At 37.8% G+C, this 13,810-nt stretch overlaps 1 protein-coding gene across 3 annotated transcripts in view; it reads right to left on the bottom strand.

Moving 5' to 3' along the window:
- Positions 1–270: 270 nt before the first annotated feature.
- Positions 271–13,810, bottom strand: part of IFT80 (intraflagellar transport 80) — a 107,341-nt gene continuing 93,801 nt past the window's right edge. For 2 of the 3 annotated variants that reach the window (XM_089910953.1, XM_089910952.1), the window contains 2 exons: positions 7,718–7,841; positions 280–791 (listed from right to left, as the gene is read on the bottom strand). In XM_089910953.1, coding sequence (XP_089767079.1) covers positions 681–791; positions 7,718–7,841 — 235 coding nt within the window. In that variant the 3' untranslated portion in view covers positions 280–680. Of the gene's footprint in view, positions 792–7,717; positions 7,842–13,810 lie in introns of all 3 variants that reach the window. The other variant, XM_089910955.1, reaches the window with a different exon arrangement.

Genomic DNA, 13,810 nt, shown 5'->3' with positions numbered 1-13,810 from the left:
CATACAATGTGTGACCTTTTGTGTCTGGCTTATTTCACTTAGCATAGTATTTTCAAGGTTCGTCCATGTTGTAGCACGTATCAGAATTTCATTCTCTTTAAAGGCTGGATAATATTCCACTGTGTGTAAATACCGCATATTGTTTATCCATTCATCTGTTGATGACCGTCTTTTTTTGCCCACCATTTTGCTATTGTGAATACTGCTGCTATGAACATTGGTATACAAGTATATGTATTATTTTATACTTTCATAAGTCAAGCTTCATTTTTTGTTGTTGTATAAATAAACTTTTGGAGCACTTTACAATTGAGATCAAATAGAAATTAATGATGACATACATTTGAAAGAGTCCAATGTTTTATTATCAGCATTAATATTGTTCATACTGAAGATTCAGGGATAAAATAATGGACAGAAAACTGGAATGTAAGCAATACTACATAGATGCATCGTAAATATATAGGCTGTTTTGCTAATTATTGGACTAAAAATATAAAAGATGAAATTACATCAATTATTTTGTGCTTAGTCTTTCTGAATATCCTTTTGGTATTAAATACACAGCGAGCGCTTATATTTAGAGATTCTGCCTTTTTTTAAGCAAGGAAAACAAGCTTATCCTTGGTTAATCAGAATCAGTTTCAAAAGGTAAAACTTCTTAAAGGTAAGCATGGCATTTAGTGCATAAGACCAATATTCTTGCTGGGCTGGCTGCTTGAGGATCGCTCTCGTTCTTTAGTAATTTCCATCTCAATTTTGGCTTTGATTTTCTCCCAATCTATTTCAAGCTGCAGTAGAAGAAAAGAAGAAACATGCATATATAGTATAAGACATTTTTGTTTAATGCAAAGTAACTAAGAGTAAACAAAAACAGACTTCCAAAACATTTGAGAAAAAAGAGGGCAGGAAAGAAAAGTTAAGAAGAGATAATGCTCCCCAAAAAATGAAATAGCGTTAAGAATAAGACCTAATAGAACAATTATCACAATAAAAAGCAAAGACTCTCATTGTGATACCAAAGACCAAAATCTGGTTGTAGCTATTTATAAAAGGCACATCTAAACTGTCCCATGGAGCCTTGGGATTCTGCTCCGGTGCCTCAGGTTTGAGGGGGTAGGAGCGAGTGAAGATGGACTGCTCTCCTCCAAACAAGGGGGAGAATGGACCGGGCTCCATTTTTGAAACAGTAGGCCATGTTTCAAATGGGTCAACTCTTCACTGCTTTTATACTGACGTTTCCATTAGGAGCCTACCTATGGAGAAAGAAAGGGGAGCATCTGCTTTCCCAGAGCATACTCTGCAAAAGGGGCTCCTTCACAACTCTTAAAATAATATGAAGACTTGGTGGTAAGAAAATGACGAGGGCTTCCCTGGTGGCGCAGTGGTTAAGAATCCGCCTGCCAATGCAGGGGACACGGGTTCAAACCCTGGTCCAGGAAGATCCCACATACCGCAGAGCAACTAAGCCCGTGCGCCACAACTGCCAAGCCTGTGCTCTAGAGCCCGTGAGCCACAACTACTGAGCCTGCACGCCACAACTACTGAAGCCCGTGCGCCTAGAGCCCGTGCTCCGCAACAAGAGAAGCCACCACAATGAGTAGCCCGCGCACCACAACAAAGAGTAGCCCCCGCTCACTGCAACTAGAGAAAGCCCGCGCACAGCAACGAACACCCAACGCAGCCAAAATTAAAATAAATAAATTTATGGAAAAAAAGAAAATGATGAAAAGATATTAGAGGAAGAAGTGGGAAAGCAAGGCTGAAAGACACATAAAAAGAATAACTGAAAAGTGATAATATTTTTATCTGTTTTCAGCCAACCACCAGACCCCCCCAAAATCCAGCCCTGCCCCTCCACTAAATCAACAGACATAGTGTTAGGAATGGACTCTGCTCTGAATTCAATAAACAATTTCTTTGGGAAAAAGCCTTCTACTATTTTTAAAACTTTGGAGATCACTAATTAAGGAATGTGTGTCCTCTCAGGCAAGACATGGGAAAAACTGGGTCCTACCTAAAACTAACTCTGATTTACTTTGAAATAAACCCAAACTCCTGAGACTGAGCCCAAAGTGAATAGGTTTTCACCTCCATGTAGGGGAGCTGAGTGGAATAAGCAGTATTAAAGCAGACTGCGTTACTACTTGCTGCCTGAACAGATTTACCTTAAGTAACTGAGACTAATTTAACCTTAACAGGACTTCACGCCTCTTTTATTTTGTGTTGGAAGTAGGTAGAATTAAGTATTTGGTTCTTTTTTATTCCAATATCCTTTCTCTAAATTCCTGTGAAGTAATTTATGGATATATTTTAGATAATCATTCCATATACTTGTCTATAATACATAAAATTGATGAATTAAAAGAATCCCTTTACTCATAGAAGATGAAAGTCTGTGCTCAGATGCAAGTGACAGCTTATCAAAAGGCAGAGCAAATGTTAGGTTATTTGAAAGACTCATTTTTCAATCAGGTCAGAACTTGATGTTTTTAAATGGCAAAACAACTCGTCTAAGAAAACATTTGCAAAGAGAAAGACAAAACTTGATGAATGCCTTGGCCTTCTTCCAGGCTTAAATTGACTTACATATGTTCTTCAGATCAATCACAATAAAACCATGTATTGATGATACACTCAACAACTGTTGCTCAGCTGCACCAGAAGTGCATCAAGCAGATTGATGACATCTATATTAGTTACTTGTTATAGTACAAATGAGGGTGTCAGTTGACAGCTATCCTACTGAAAATAAACGTTTCACTTTCACTCTGGCATTTGTCCAGTTTTAGAACAATGTTCTCCTGATAATTTAGTCTCTGGAATAGAGTATTTTTAATAGTGAGTTTTAGATAAGGATGTACTCATGACAGCTGTCAAGTGACTTCTACACTGAAACACATCCTTTTCTAGTCTAGGGAGTGTTAATACTACTTGGCACTTCTTATTCTAGTCCCTAGTTGGTCAATTCTTCTTATTCACATAATAATAATTTTAAAATCATAGCAAATGGCTCTCCATCTTCTACCCCATCTCTCTTACTCTCAGCCGAAAATCAGCTTCCTACTTTACAGAGAATATAGTGGCCATCAGGCATGAATTCACTTAATTTCCTTCCTCTCATAAAAGTAGGGTATCCATCCTTATCTCGTTCCCTTCTGTCTCAGGGCAACCTCTTCACATAAGTCCCTGATCTCGTCTTCTTTGACTCCTCTAGGACATCGGCCTTCAATTATTACCTACATATTTCAATTTCCTTCTCTTCACTGGCTGCCCCTCATCATCCTTCCCTCTGTATTCCGTCTCCCTACAAGCTACCACCTTCATTCTTCTTTTCACTCCTGACTCTCATCCTCTCCCCAGACCACTGTAGTACGACTGTGTTCCCACTACACCTCAGAAGCTTTTCACTAACGCCACCATTAAGTGTTTTAATCCCTCATCCTGTACACCTTCTCTATACGACTCAATTGCTCATTCAACGAATATTTAATGCTCACTCTATGCCCAGGATCGCTCTAGGAGCAAGGATTTAGCAGTGAACAAAAAGATAAAAATCACTGTCTTCATAGAAAGATAAACAAAGACAAGTAATAGTGGTAAAAGTTTTGGAAACAGGGGAGGGAGATAGCGCCGGGGTGGAGTTGGGGGGGGATGGGTGTTGTATTTCAAACAGAGTGATCAGAGAAGGCCTCCCTGAGAAGCTGACGTGAAGACCTGATGATGAGTGAGTGACTCTCTGGGTGTATCTGGGGAACAGCATACTAACAGACAGAGGGAAGAAAAAGGTCCTGATGTAGGAGCAGCCCCTGGACCTGGCTGACCACCGCTCTTTGAAATATCTCTCTCAGTACAATATTGTTCTCTTCTGGTTTCTGCTCTCTTTTCTAAATGTCCTCAGTCTTTTGTTTTTCTTTTTCTCCTATATCCTTCCCCTCAGTAACCTCTTCACTGTTAGTATTCACTGGGGTTCCAACCACAGCTTTTTCATACTTTCCCTAGGAGATCTCCTCAACTCTCATAGCTTCAACTATTCCTAAATGGTCATGACCATAAATTTATTTATCTAGCCCTGATTCTTCCTTTATCAACACCCTTTGATGTTCACATTGGTATTTCCAACTGCCCACTAGACATCTCTGCCTAGATAGGGGCCACCCCACAGGGACTTCAAACTCAAAACAATGGCCTATTTTCATGTATTCAAACTCAAAAGGTCCAAATCTCATATATGCTCATGTTCCTCTACCAGTCACCAACTAGGAATGTTGAAGTTGTTCTCAAATGTCTTGCCTTACCTCACCACCTCTCCTCCCACCCCCAACCACAATGTTCTATTAATTTTACTGCTACTTTTTCTTACATTAATCCTACAGTCTCCATCTCCTGCTGAGATTATTACAGTAACCTCCTAACTGGTCTCCTTGTCACCGCCCTTACCTCTAATCCATCTTCCACATCAGAAGTTATCTTTCAGGTCATTTTCTTGATTACAAACCTCCAAGTCTTTGCACTGCCTCCATTATAAGGTCTATTATCACAGTGTTAAGACTCTTTAATGTCTGGTCCCATCAATATTCCAGCCACCCAGGACCCAGCACCCAGGACCCAGGGCAGTCACTCTGTACTCCTGCACCATTCTTTCAAGATCCCATGCATTTGCTCTTATTATCATATCCTTTAACTGACTGACAAAATCCTACTCAAGATAATTCCATGGAATAAATAAATAAATTTTAAAAATGAAAACTAACAAATACAAAGTATACAATTTCCAAAGGGGAAAAAAGGATACTTTGGTGGAAAATTCCAAGTTTCCGTTTCCACTTAGGAACTGGGATTTTAAAAGGGAAAAGTGATCACGTCACTTCCATTCAGTATCTTTACATTAATCTTAGGGTAAATCCAATATGCCGAACTTGCCCTATGAAACCCTCGGGTCAATCTCCCTTTTGCTCGTCACTCTTTCCCACTTCAGAGCCTTCCCTCTGCCTAGAACACGGCCATCGCCACACCCTCCCCCCACACCCTCAGTCAGCTTCTACTATCCATTCTTTACAGCTCAGCTCAAATAGCAATTGCTTTGCTTAGAAAAATCTGCTGATCCCCCCCACCCCAGGTCAGGCCTGTCATTCATAAAGTCTTACAGCACTATGTACACTACCTTCGAGGTGTTTATCACAACTGAAATGAACAATTAACTGTATCATTAACTATCACCTCCATTTGAATATAAGTTTCACGAGGGTCAGTGTTTGCCAGGTTTACTATTATATCCCAACCACCAAGGAGAGTACATTGCCTGCAGGAGGTGCTCAGTAAATACTGAATGAATAAAAGGTAACTAATTATCCAGCAAATGAGCTATCACTTAACAATCTCTCGTTATTTTCTCTCCTGTTTTTCCCTCTTTTTTTCTTTCTCCTAGCATAATGCTTTAAACATTTCCTGTCTCTTCTACTTCTCTTCCTGCACAGAGTATGTATTCAGTAGATTGAATGCATTCCTCAAGTGGACTTTATTTGCCAGACTCATAAATTATTTTACAAATACTTACTGAACACCCTTGTAGAGCAGGTATAATGGCTCTAATGGGGTTCTTAGAAGATAGTACACCGTGTATGGATCTCAGATTTCCATATTTTAAACTAGAAAGGCCCAAATAACATTTCAGGGCTCATAAATATGAATGTATGTCAAACTCCACTTCTTATAAACTTTTACGCTATGCGTTGTGAGCCCATTTGAGTTCACCAGATAGGGAGAATAAATTTCTTTTTAAGAATGATCTTTTCCTATTCAATTCTTAGCACTGAAATAAAGAGTTTATATAATCACAATTTTGGCTAAGATAATTTTTAAGTCAAAGATAATTTTCATCTTAAAATACTGCTTTATGATTTCTAGTTAACTTCCAAATTACATCTGTGAAGAAGAAAAGTAGGAAACTAGAACATAGCGCCATAGAGACTCAAAGTAACCTATATAGTTTCAGGATGAAAAGAAACCAAAATACCAAAAAAAGCCGTGTTGTTCTGATTCTCCCACTTTGAACATTTCTACTACTCTTGTGACTGAAGTATCATATGTTAGTTATAGGTGAATACGTATATAATGAAAAAGAAGATATGAATGTTAAGTTTTTAATATCTGAAATATAATTTCCTTGAGGGTAAAAACTATATTTTTTATGTCCTCAAAAGCACCTAATGTGAACACAGTGAAAATAATATTGTCAGTAATGATGACGAAGAGGAAGCAGAGTAGTATTAATCTGCTTAAAAATTATACAATGAAGTAAATTTAAGGTGGGTGCTCATTTTTAACATACTGTCATATTTTCAAAACTGAGACAAAAAAGATGAGGTGACTACTGAATCTCTGGGCTGCTTAGCACTCAGTGCTGGTGGCTGCTGTCATATTCTGTGAATTGAGAGTATAGCCCTCAGAGCTCCCAGGGAAGCCCTCATAGCCCAAACTCCCGAAGGATCCATTTCAGTAGTAAACAGTTCTGAATCAAACAAAAAAAATTTCGTGGAGCTTCTATAAAATACATCCCTTTCCACCAAGAAACCCACAACTTGTGTCTATCCTGGATCCAGATGATAAAGTTGCACTGCAGAACTAAAAATGGCCCCAAAGGCTTCATTACCCTGAAAACTGGTCTGAAGTCCAAAAATGTGGTTCATGACACTCAATATTCTAAATACGGCAAATGGATAATGTTGCCTTTAGTAGGTGCCTTCTCTCTACATCTTCTTTCCTCTTCCCAAGCTTCCTCTTATATATTCTGCCCCCTACGATAAATCAGAACATTCCATTTTATTCTATCCCCAAGGAGGGGCACTCCCACGGTCTATAAGCTCCATGAAGACAGAAGCCATATCTGTTTCAACACATAGCATAGTGCCTGGCCTGGAGTTAGTACTCATAAACATTTTTTGAATAAATGAATGACTAAAAGGCTAAAGGAATCAACTAGTTCACAGAGCTGGGAGCAAGGTTGGCCCTGTTTTGGGATTACAAGTCTCTTGAATCTGCATGGCTACAGGTGAGCTCTATTTCTGCCATTTGAGTATAGAAGGATCTGGGCAGGTGGCCACAATCTTTTCTGCTCTAGGCGCTGGGACAAACGTCCTTGTTCTGGCTCTCCTGTGTGCTGATATGTACTGGAATGGCTTTTTTCTAATTGGGTTTATAAAACCTTATATTCTGGTAGGAACTTGAGAGGCAAAGGGTTAGCATTCTTTTGTTCTAGGCGGTGAACTCTACCCAGGCCAGGCACCTTTTGAAGTGCAACTGAGCTCCCTAGATAGAATCTGCAAAGTGGCAAAGTATCCATTTTCTGGCCAGTGCCCTCTGTGCTTATGTATGTCCCCTGGAGCAGAAAGGGCAGCTGGTAGAAGACAAAATTCAGGAGCTAGAAGCCTTCATCCTTGCCATTTATAGTTTATCTAAAAATATCAGTTAGCACACAACCTTAACACAAATTGAATATTATAAAACCAGACTTGAGTTAATCAAAACATGGCTATAAGAGTCCAGAAAAATATTCAGTAATATAATTACATAGTCAAAATAAGACTAACATTGAAAGGCAAAAAGTAGTTTTTTTTTAGAGATTATGGTAAGAATTATTCAAATTTTGTCGCATTAGGATGAATAATACATACTTATAAAACATATACATTATTATCAAATACTGCATAATACTTACACCTTCTGCATACTGCAGGTATCGTTTATTAGTTTCCTGTTTACCAAATGTCTCCAGAAACTTTTGTCGGTAGGCCAGCACTGTATCAACATGTGTTTTGTATTTAACAGCTAATTCAAGTGCCCTACAATGAGAAAGAAAACAGATTATCCGCATTGCTGTGTTAGCCTCTACGGGCAGTGGAGTTTCGGGGTGAAAGGGTGGGAAAGTCTATATTGATCCCTCCACTCCTCCCTCAATATGAAAGGCACGTCATTCCCTACCTTATCCATCTTGCAAATTCCTACTTATACTTCAGGGTCCAGACCAAACATGATCTCTTCTCCCTGACCAGCTCTCCTTGTAGAAATAAATGACCATTATATCTTATCTGTGCTACAGAACATTTTATACATACTATTATTTCAGCTCTGCTTACAGTGTATTGTAACTATTATGAATCTGTTCCTTCCACTAACCTACACATTTATTGAAGGGAGATCTGGGTTTCATTTCTCTTTGGTGAGTACTACAGAGTGTATGTATCATAAATGTTCATTGAAAAATTCATTGAAATCATAATAAAATTCAAGTGAATGAACTCCCCTAATGTAAGTGGTTCAACTATTTGACCATTTTTTAAGTCAGTAATGAATTTATTCTGTTCAATATTCAATAAATACTGATACCCTTACTTATCCTTATTATTAGTACAGTAAATTAAAAATATTATGAAAATAAAATTTGAGGATAATAAAAGTCTGACAAAATGCCTTTTGCCATTTGATTCTTAGAAAAAGCTAATAGCCATTTAAATTTTATAAGTTAATTAATATCTATCTATGTAACCAAGTTATTTTAAGGTAATATTTTATTTAAATAGCAGACAAGAGCTAAATGAACTGCTAAATTCACTGTTATAACACCAAAGGCATAAAATCTATATATTGATAATTTGGAGGGAGATGAAAAGATTATTCTTCAGTTCCAGGCCTATTTTTGCTTGTAGGTTTTGGACAGCAACTCAGCCCGTGATCCTATGCATAACTCATATTAGCTGAGCCAGGAACAATCTAGTAGAATATAGCTCTCCTACACTGTTCATTGTTATCCTGTTTTAAAGTATGGGAAACAGTCATCATAATAGTCAAAGTACAATATTTCTCAAGTTCTCTTGCTTTCTAATATAACACATGATTTCTGAATAGGCCAGTGATGGTTTATCAGAGCCAACTATTACGAACTTGTTGTTTTAGACAAAACTGACTACTGACTAGAATTTTTGCAATGTGTGACTGTTTAGTAGGAAAATTTGTTTGATTCTTAGCATGCTTTGGTTTGATGTAAACTAAATTGTCACTTTAAAAAGTATTTTAGATATTATGTATGTATTAATTGACAAATGATAGACAATTGAGATATTAAAGACAATATGATAAATTATGAATGTAAGTCATGTATAATACAAATGATAATGTCAAAGTTCAGTACAATGATTTCTTACAAAAATATATTGGCATAAACAATATTGCTAAATCCAAGGATATTTGCTACCCATCACAAACTCCTCACAAAGTTCCCTCATTCCTCTGTGACTTTCTGTCTTTCAGAGAAAGACACATGGAAAAAATGCAGAGGTATTAGGATACAGAGGAACAAAAGTAGAAAAGAAGAGAAGGCAAGAAACGATCTATAGAGGCTCAAAAGATGAGAAACAGAAGTAAAGATGCCTTAATTCTTCTAGCCCTCTCTCACATCAGCCCCCTCTTCATCCCTAAGGCTCTGATTCCCGTGTTGTATGTGTGAGTGGAGACTCTGGTGAACAACCTCGCCGGCACCTCAGAAGTTCCAGTTCCCATTCTTTCTTTATGATTGTACATGATGGGGGAAGGAGTTCTCGACTTTGCAAAACTGGAGGTGTTCTAAGTGGGGAATACATAAGCATCTATTCTGGGTTGGGGCTTTTCAAAAATTCCAAAGAGAGACTTTGTTATGGAACATCAACACGTTTAATTATGTAGAAAGGATAGACTATGATGTCTAATCCTGCATTTATTTTTTTTTAAAGATTTTTTTATGTGGACCATTTTTAAAGTCTTTATTGAATTTGTTACAATATTGCTTCTGTTTTATGTTCTGGGTTTTTTGGCTGCGAGGCATGTGGGATCTTAGCTCCCCGAACAGGGATAGAACCCACACCCCCTGCATTGGAAGGCAAAGTCTTAACCACTGGACCGCCAGGGAAGTTTCTAATCCTGCATTTAGATGCTAAGACTTATCTGCTATTACAGTCATTATTATTATTATAAAATACATATTAATTATCTGATTGAAAAGCAATAGCTAAAGTTAAACATTCAAATGATATGTGCTATTTTAAATGTTCTCTAAAAGCACACACTGGGTAAAAAATGTTTCTCTACCACATTTAGGAGGGAATTTACTCCAAATTATCTAAGAGTTATGGGAACAGTATGTCTCTAGCTTTAAAATGGTTATTCAGCAACCAAACAAATGTAACATTAGATTATGGGGCTGGAAAAACTCCATGTATCCTCTCTGATTTTAAACAGAAGGAAGTTACATTAAAAGATGTTATAACTTCAAAATATAATTTTTTTGCATAACTTGAACGAAGCAAAATCACTTTATATAACTGGTATAAGTAGAAAAACTATTTTTATTAATACTTACATAAAGGATCAATATGCATACCTGGAGCTTCTAGTTTCTACCTCTCTTAACTTCAGTGTTTGAAAACAGACTACCACCAAATGTCCAAAGTGAATGTCAAATAGATAACTTGCATATGTACTACTCCTCAAGGGCTGCATCTTATTAGGTTGTAGGCAATTTTCAAGTTCAAATATAAATGACGGAAGCACAAAGCAGCAAGACTATGCTTCTCAAATAGAATAACCCATATTAACAAAGTAAAATCTGTTCCCTTCTAAAGGATTTAAACAAATATAGAAATTCAGGAATCCTAAAAGCAATCTAATATATTTATCATCCAATACTTAAATTCTATCCTTCCAGAATTCTACAGGCCCAGTTGGGAAAATAGCAAGAAAACACAAAAAAGAAATAGGAGAACCTATAGATGAAAAGAAACCTAAGAATGTATCAACCAATCAAAATGTATGAATATTTTATGAATCCTGAATCAAACAAACCATAAAACAAAACATTTATGAGATAATCAGAGAAATAAGCACACTGAATAGAATTATTGTTAACTTTTAAAAGTGTGATCATGATACTGTGGCTGGATTAAAAAAATCTTTAAGATACATACTGAGATATTCATAGATAAAATGATACTATGACTGGGATTTGCTTTTAAAAATTGTGGGGAGGGATAGAGGAGGAGTAGAGATTATTCACAAATTGGTAACTGTTGAAGCTGAGTGATGGGTACATGGAGATTTATTACACTATTCTCTTTACTTTTGTATACATTTGAAATTTTCCATAATAAATAGTTTTTAAATTCCATCTTTTTTGGTCCGTCCTGATCTCTTTCGCTGAATCCTCCTCTTCAACCAGATCATTAAGTGTTGAATTTCAGGGGAAATCTGCCTGCTGCCCTCTTTTCTTTTTTTTGTTTTTTTGTGGTACGCGGGCCTCTCACTGTTGTAGCCTCTCCCGTTGCGGAGCACAGGCTCAGCGGCCACGGCTCACGGGCCCAGCCGCTCCGCGGCATGTGGGATCTTCGCGGACCGGGGCACGAACCCGTGTCCCCTGCATCGGCAGGCGGACTCTCAACCACTGCGCCACCAGGGAAGCCCTGCCCTCTTTTCTTTTTCCTTCTTTAAATTCTTGAGCCACACTCATGGCCGCAGCTACTCCAAAGGCTGATAATTCCCTCAGTGTCTTTCCCCCAATGTCTAGGACCTCCCCTCAACTTCACACCTGTATATCCCACTCCTGCTGGACCTCATGAACTGGATACACAAAGGTAACTAAAACTCAACAAATCCAAATTGTTAGACAGCTTAGTCACCACCCCGCCCTCCCCACTCACCCCAAAACAAAAATTTACCATCCAGTACAGCTTCGGTTCTACACAGATACCAAATGTGGGCTTACCCTCCTGATGAAAGACACAGACAAATTAAAGCCCTGCCAGACTTTCCTGGAATATACACAACACTCAAAAATTTTTTTAAAACTCGAAACACTATTTGATAACATAAACCAGTTCTGGAAGTCTTAGTTTATGAGAACAATTATTTACTCACTCCCAGAAGAGGGTAATACATGTGGAGAAAAAATAAGATCATTTTTAAAAGAACACCATCTACATAGATAGGCATGCAAGAAGTCTATTATTAACTAATCAATCAGTCACATAATTTTATCATCGTCCTATGTTTGAATACCTTCGCAGATGGGGATTATTCTACTCTCTAAGCAAGCCATTCTTTGGATTATGTTGTTATAAGCTGATTCCTATATTGGATCCAAGTATTTATCCCTCTATTTTTTTATATTAGCTATATCATTTAGAATCAAAATTGTCATCACAGAACTTTGTCAGTTTTGTTCATTGCTATATCCCCCCATGCCTAAAACCTGGCACACTAGAGACATTCAATAAATAATTAAAGAATGAATAGTAGCTACCATTTATTGAAGGCTTACTATGTATCAGGCAGTATGCTAAGAGATTTTCACATGCTATTTTACTTAATCCCGACAACAAACATGTGGTTTTTGTTATCATCACCATTTTAAACACAAGGAAACAGAGGCTTACAGAGCCTCACTAATCTGTCCAAGATCACAGGACTAGTAAGTGCAGAACCAGAAATCAAACCCAGGTCTTATTTCAAAGGCCCCATTCTTAACCACTACATTTGTCTTTGTACCATTCAGCAGTCCTTTTGAACAAGTCATTAAAAATGACCAGACGTGGGACTTCCCTGGTGGCTCAGTGGTTAAGACTCTGTGCTCCCAATGCACGGGGTCCAGGTTCGATCCCTGGTCTGGGAACTAGATCCCACATGCATGTCACAACTAAGAGTTAGCATGCCGCAACTAAGGAGCCCACGTGCTGCAACTAAGGAGCCGGAGCAAACAAACAAATTAAAACATAAATAAATACTTTTTTAAAAAAATGACCAGACATTTCACCAAAAGACTGCTGTTGTTGTTTTAAGCAGATCTCCATGTTATATCTAAATATGTCTGGTATGGCAGACATTCAATAAATGTCTGCTGAATGAATGAATATGCATTAGGAAGAAATATTCCAACTGGTTTCAGAAATATCTGCAGAATTTGGAAATGAAGACAATACATAAGATTTTTAAGAGTTTCTTAGCACTTATAAATTACTTCTGCTGATTATCTAAAGTCATTCTTATCCAGTCTTTGATATTTATGCTAAAAGTGATGGGAAACTATGGGTTTCATTTAAGTGAGTCAGGGGTCAAGAGTGACATGATGATTTCCACTGTGAAAAGATCACTATGACTACAGTATGAAGGATGGATAGGAAAAGGACAAGGTAGGTGCAGAGAGACCAATGATGATGTTTTATTAAGAAAAACTTGGATCAGGGAATTCCCTGGAGGTCCAGTGGTTAAAACTCCACACTTTCACTGCATGGGGTGTGGATTCAAGCCCTGGTCAGGGAACTAAGATGCTCGCACGGTGTGGCCAAAAAAAAAAAAAAAAAAAAAGAAAAACTTGGATCAGCTTAGATAAGGGTGCTGGTAGTAAAGTGGATGAGTGCCAGAGGTATTTGAGAGGGAAAATGGTTGGTAATTGGAGTATGGGGGAAAGAGGGTAAGGAAAATGTCAAAAGTAACTCCTAAATTTCCAGCTTTGGGTAGACTGAAAAGATAAGATAGATTACTCTGGAAGAGAACCAAGTTTATGAGGGAATAAATATAAATTTGAACTCAAACATATGAGACAGTCAATGGAAATGCTGAATAGGCAGATGGATAACTGGGTTCTGGAAGCAAACATGGGCAGGACAGAGGGCTAGAAGAAAGATGCATATTTGGGAGTCTTAAGTGTGTAAATAGTAATCAGGAGCCTTGAACAACGCTCCTTGACGTTTATTGACTTGCCAGGCAGGCATAAAGTTCTACCAGCATT

The sequence above is a fragment of the Delphinapterus leucas genome, chromosome 4, assembly GCF_059928025.1.
Source record: "Delphinapterus leucas isolate spDelLeu-1000000601 "Yukka" chromosome 4, BTC_Dleu_Yukka2, whole genome shotgun sequence".
In the NCBI taxonomy this organism is placed as follows: Eukaryota; Metazoa; Chordata; class Mammalia; order Artiodactyla; family Monodontidae; genus Delphinapterus; species Delphinapterus leucas.
The sequence above is the reverse complement of the archived record's forward strand: the minus strand, read 5'-3'. Positions and strand labels throughout refer to the sequence as shown.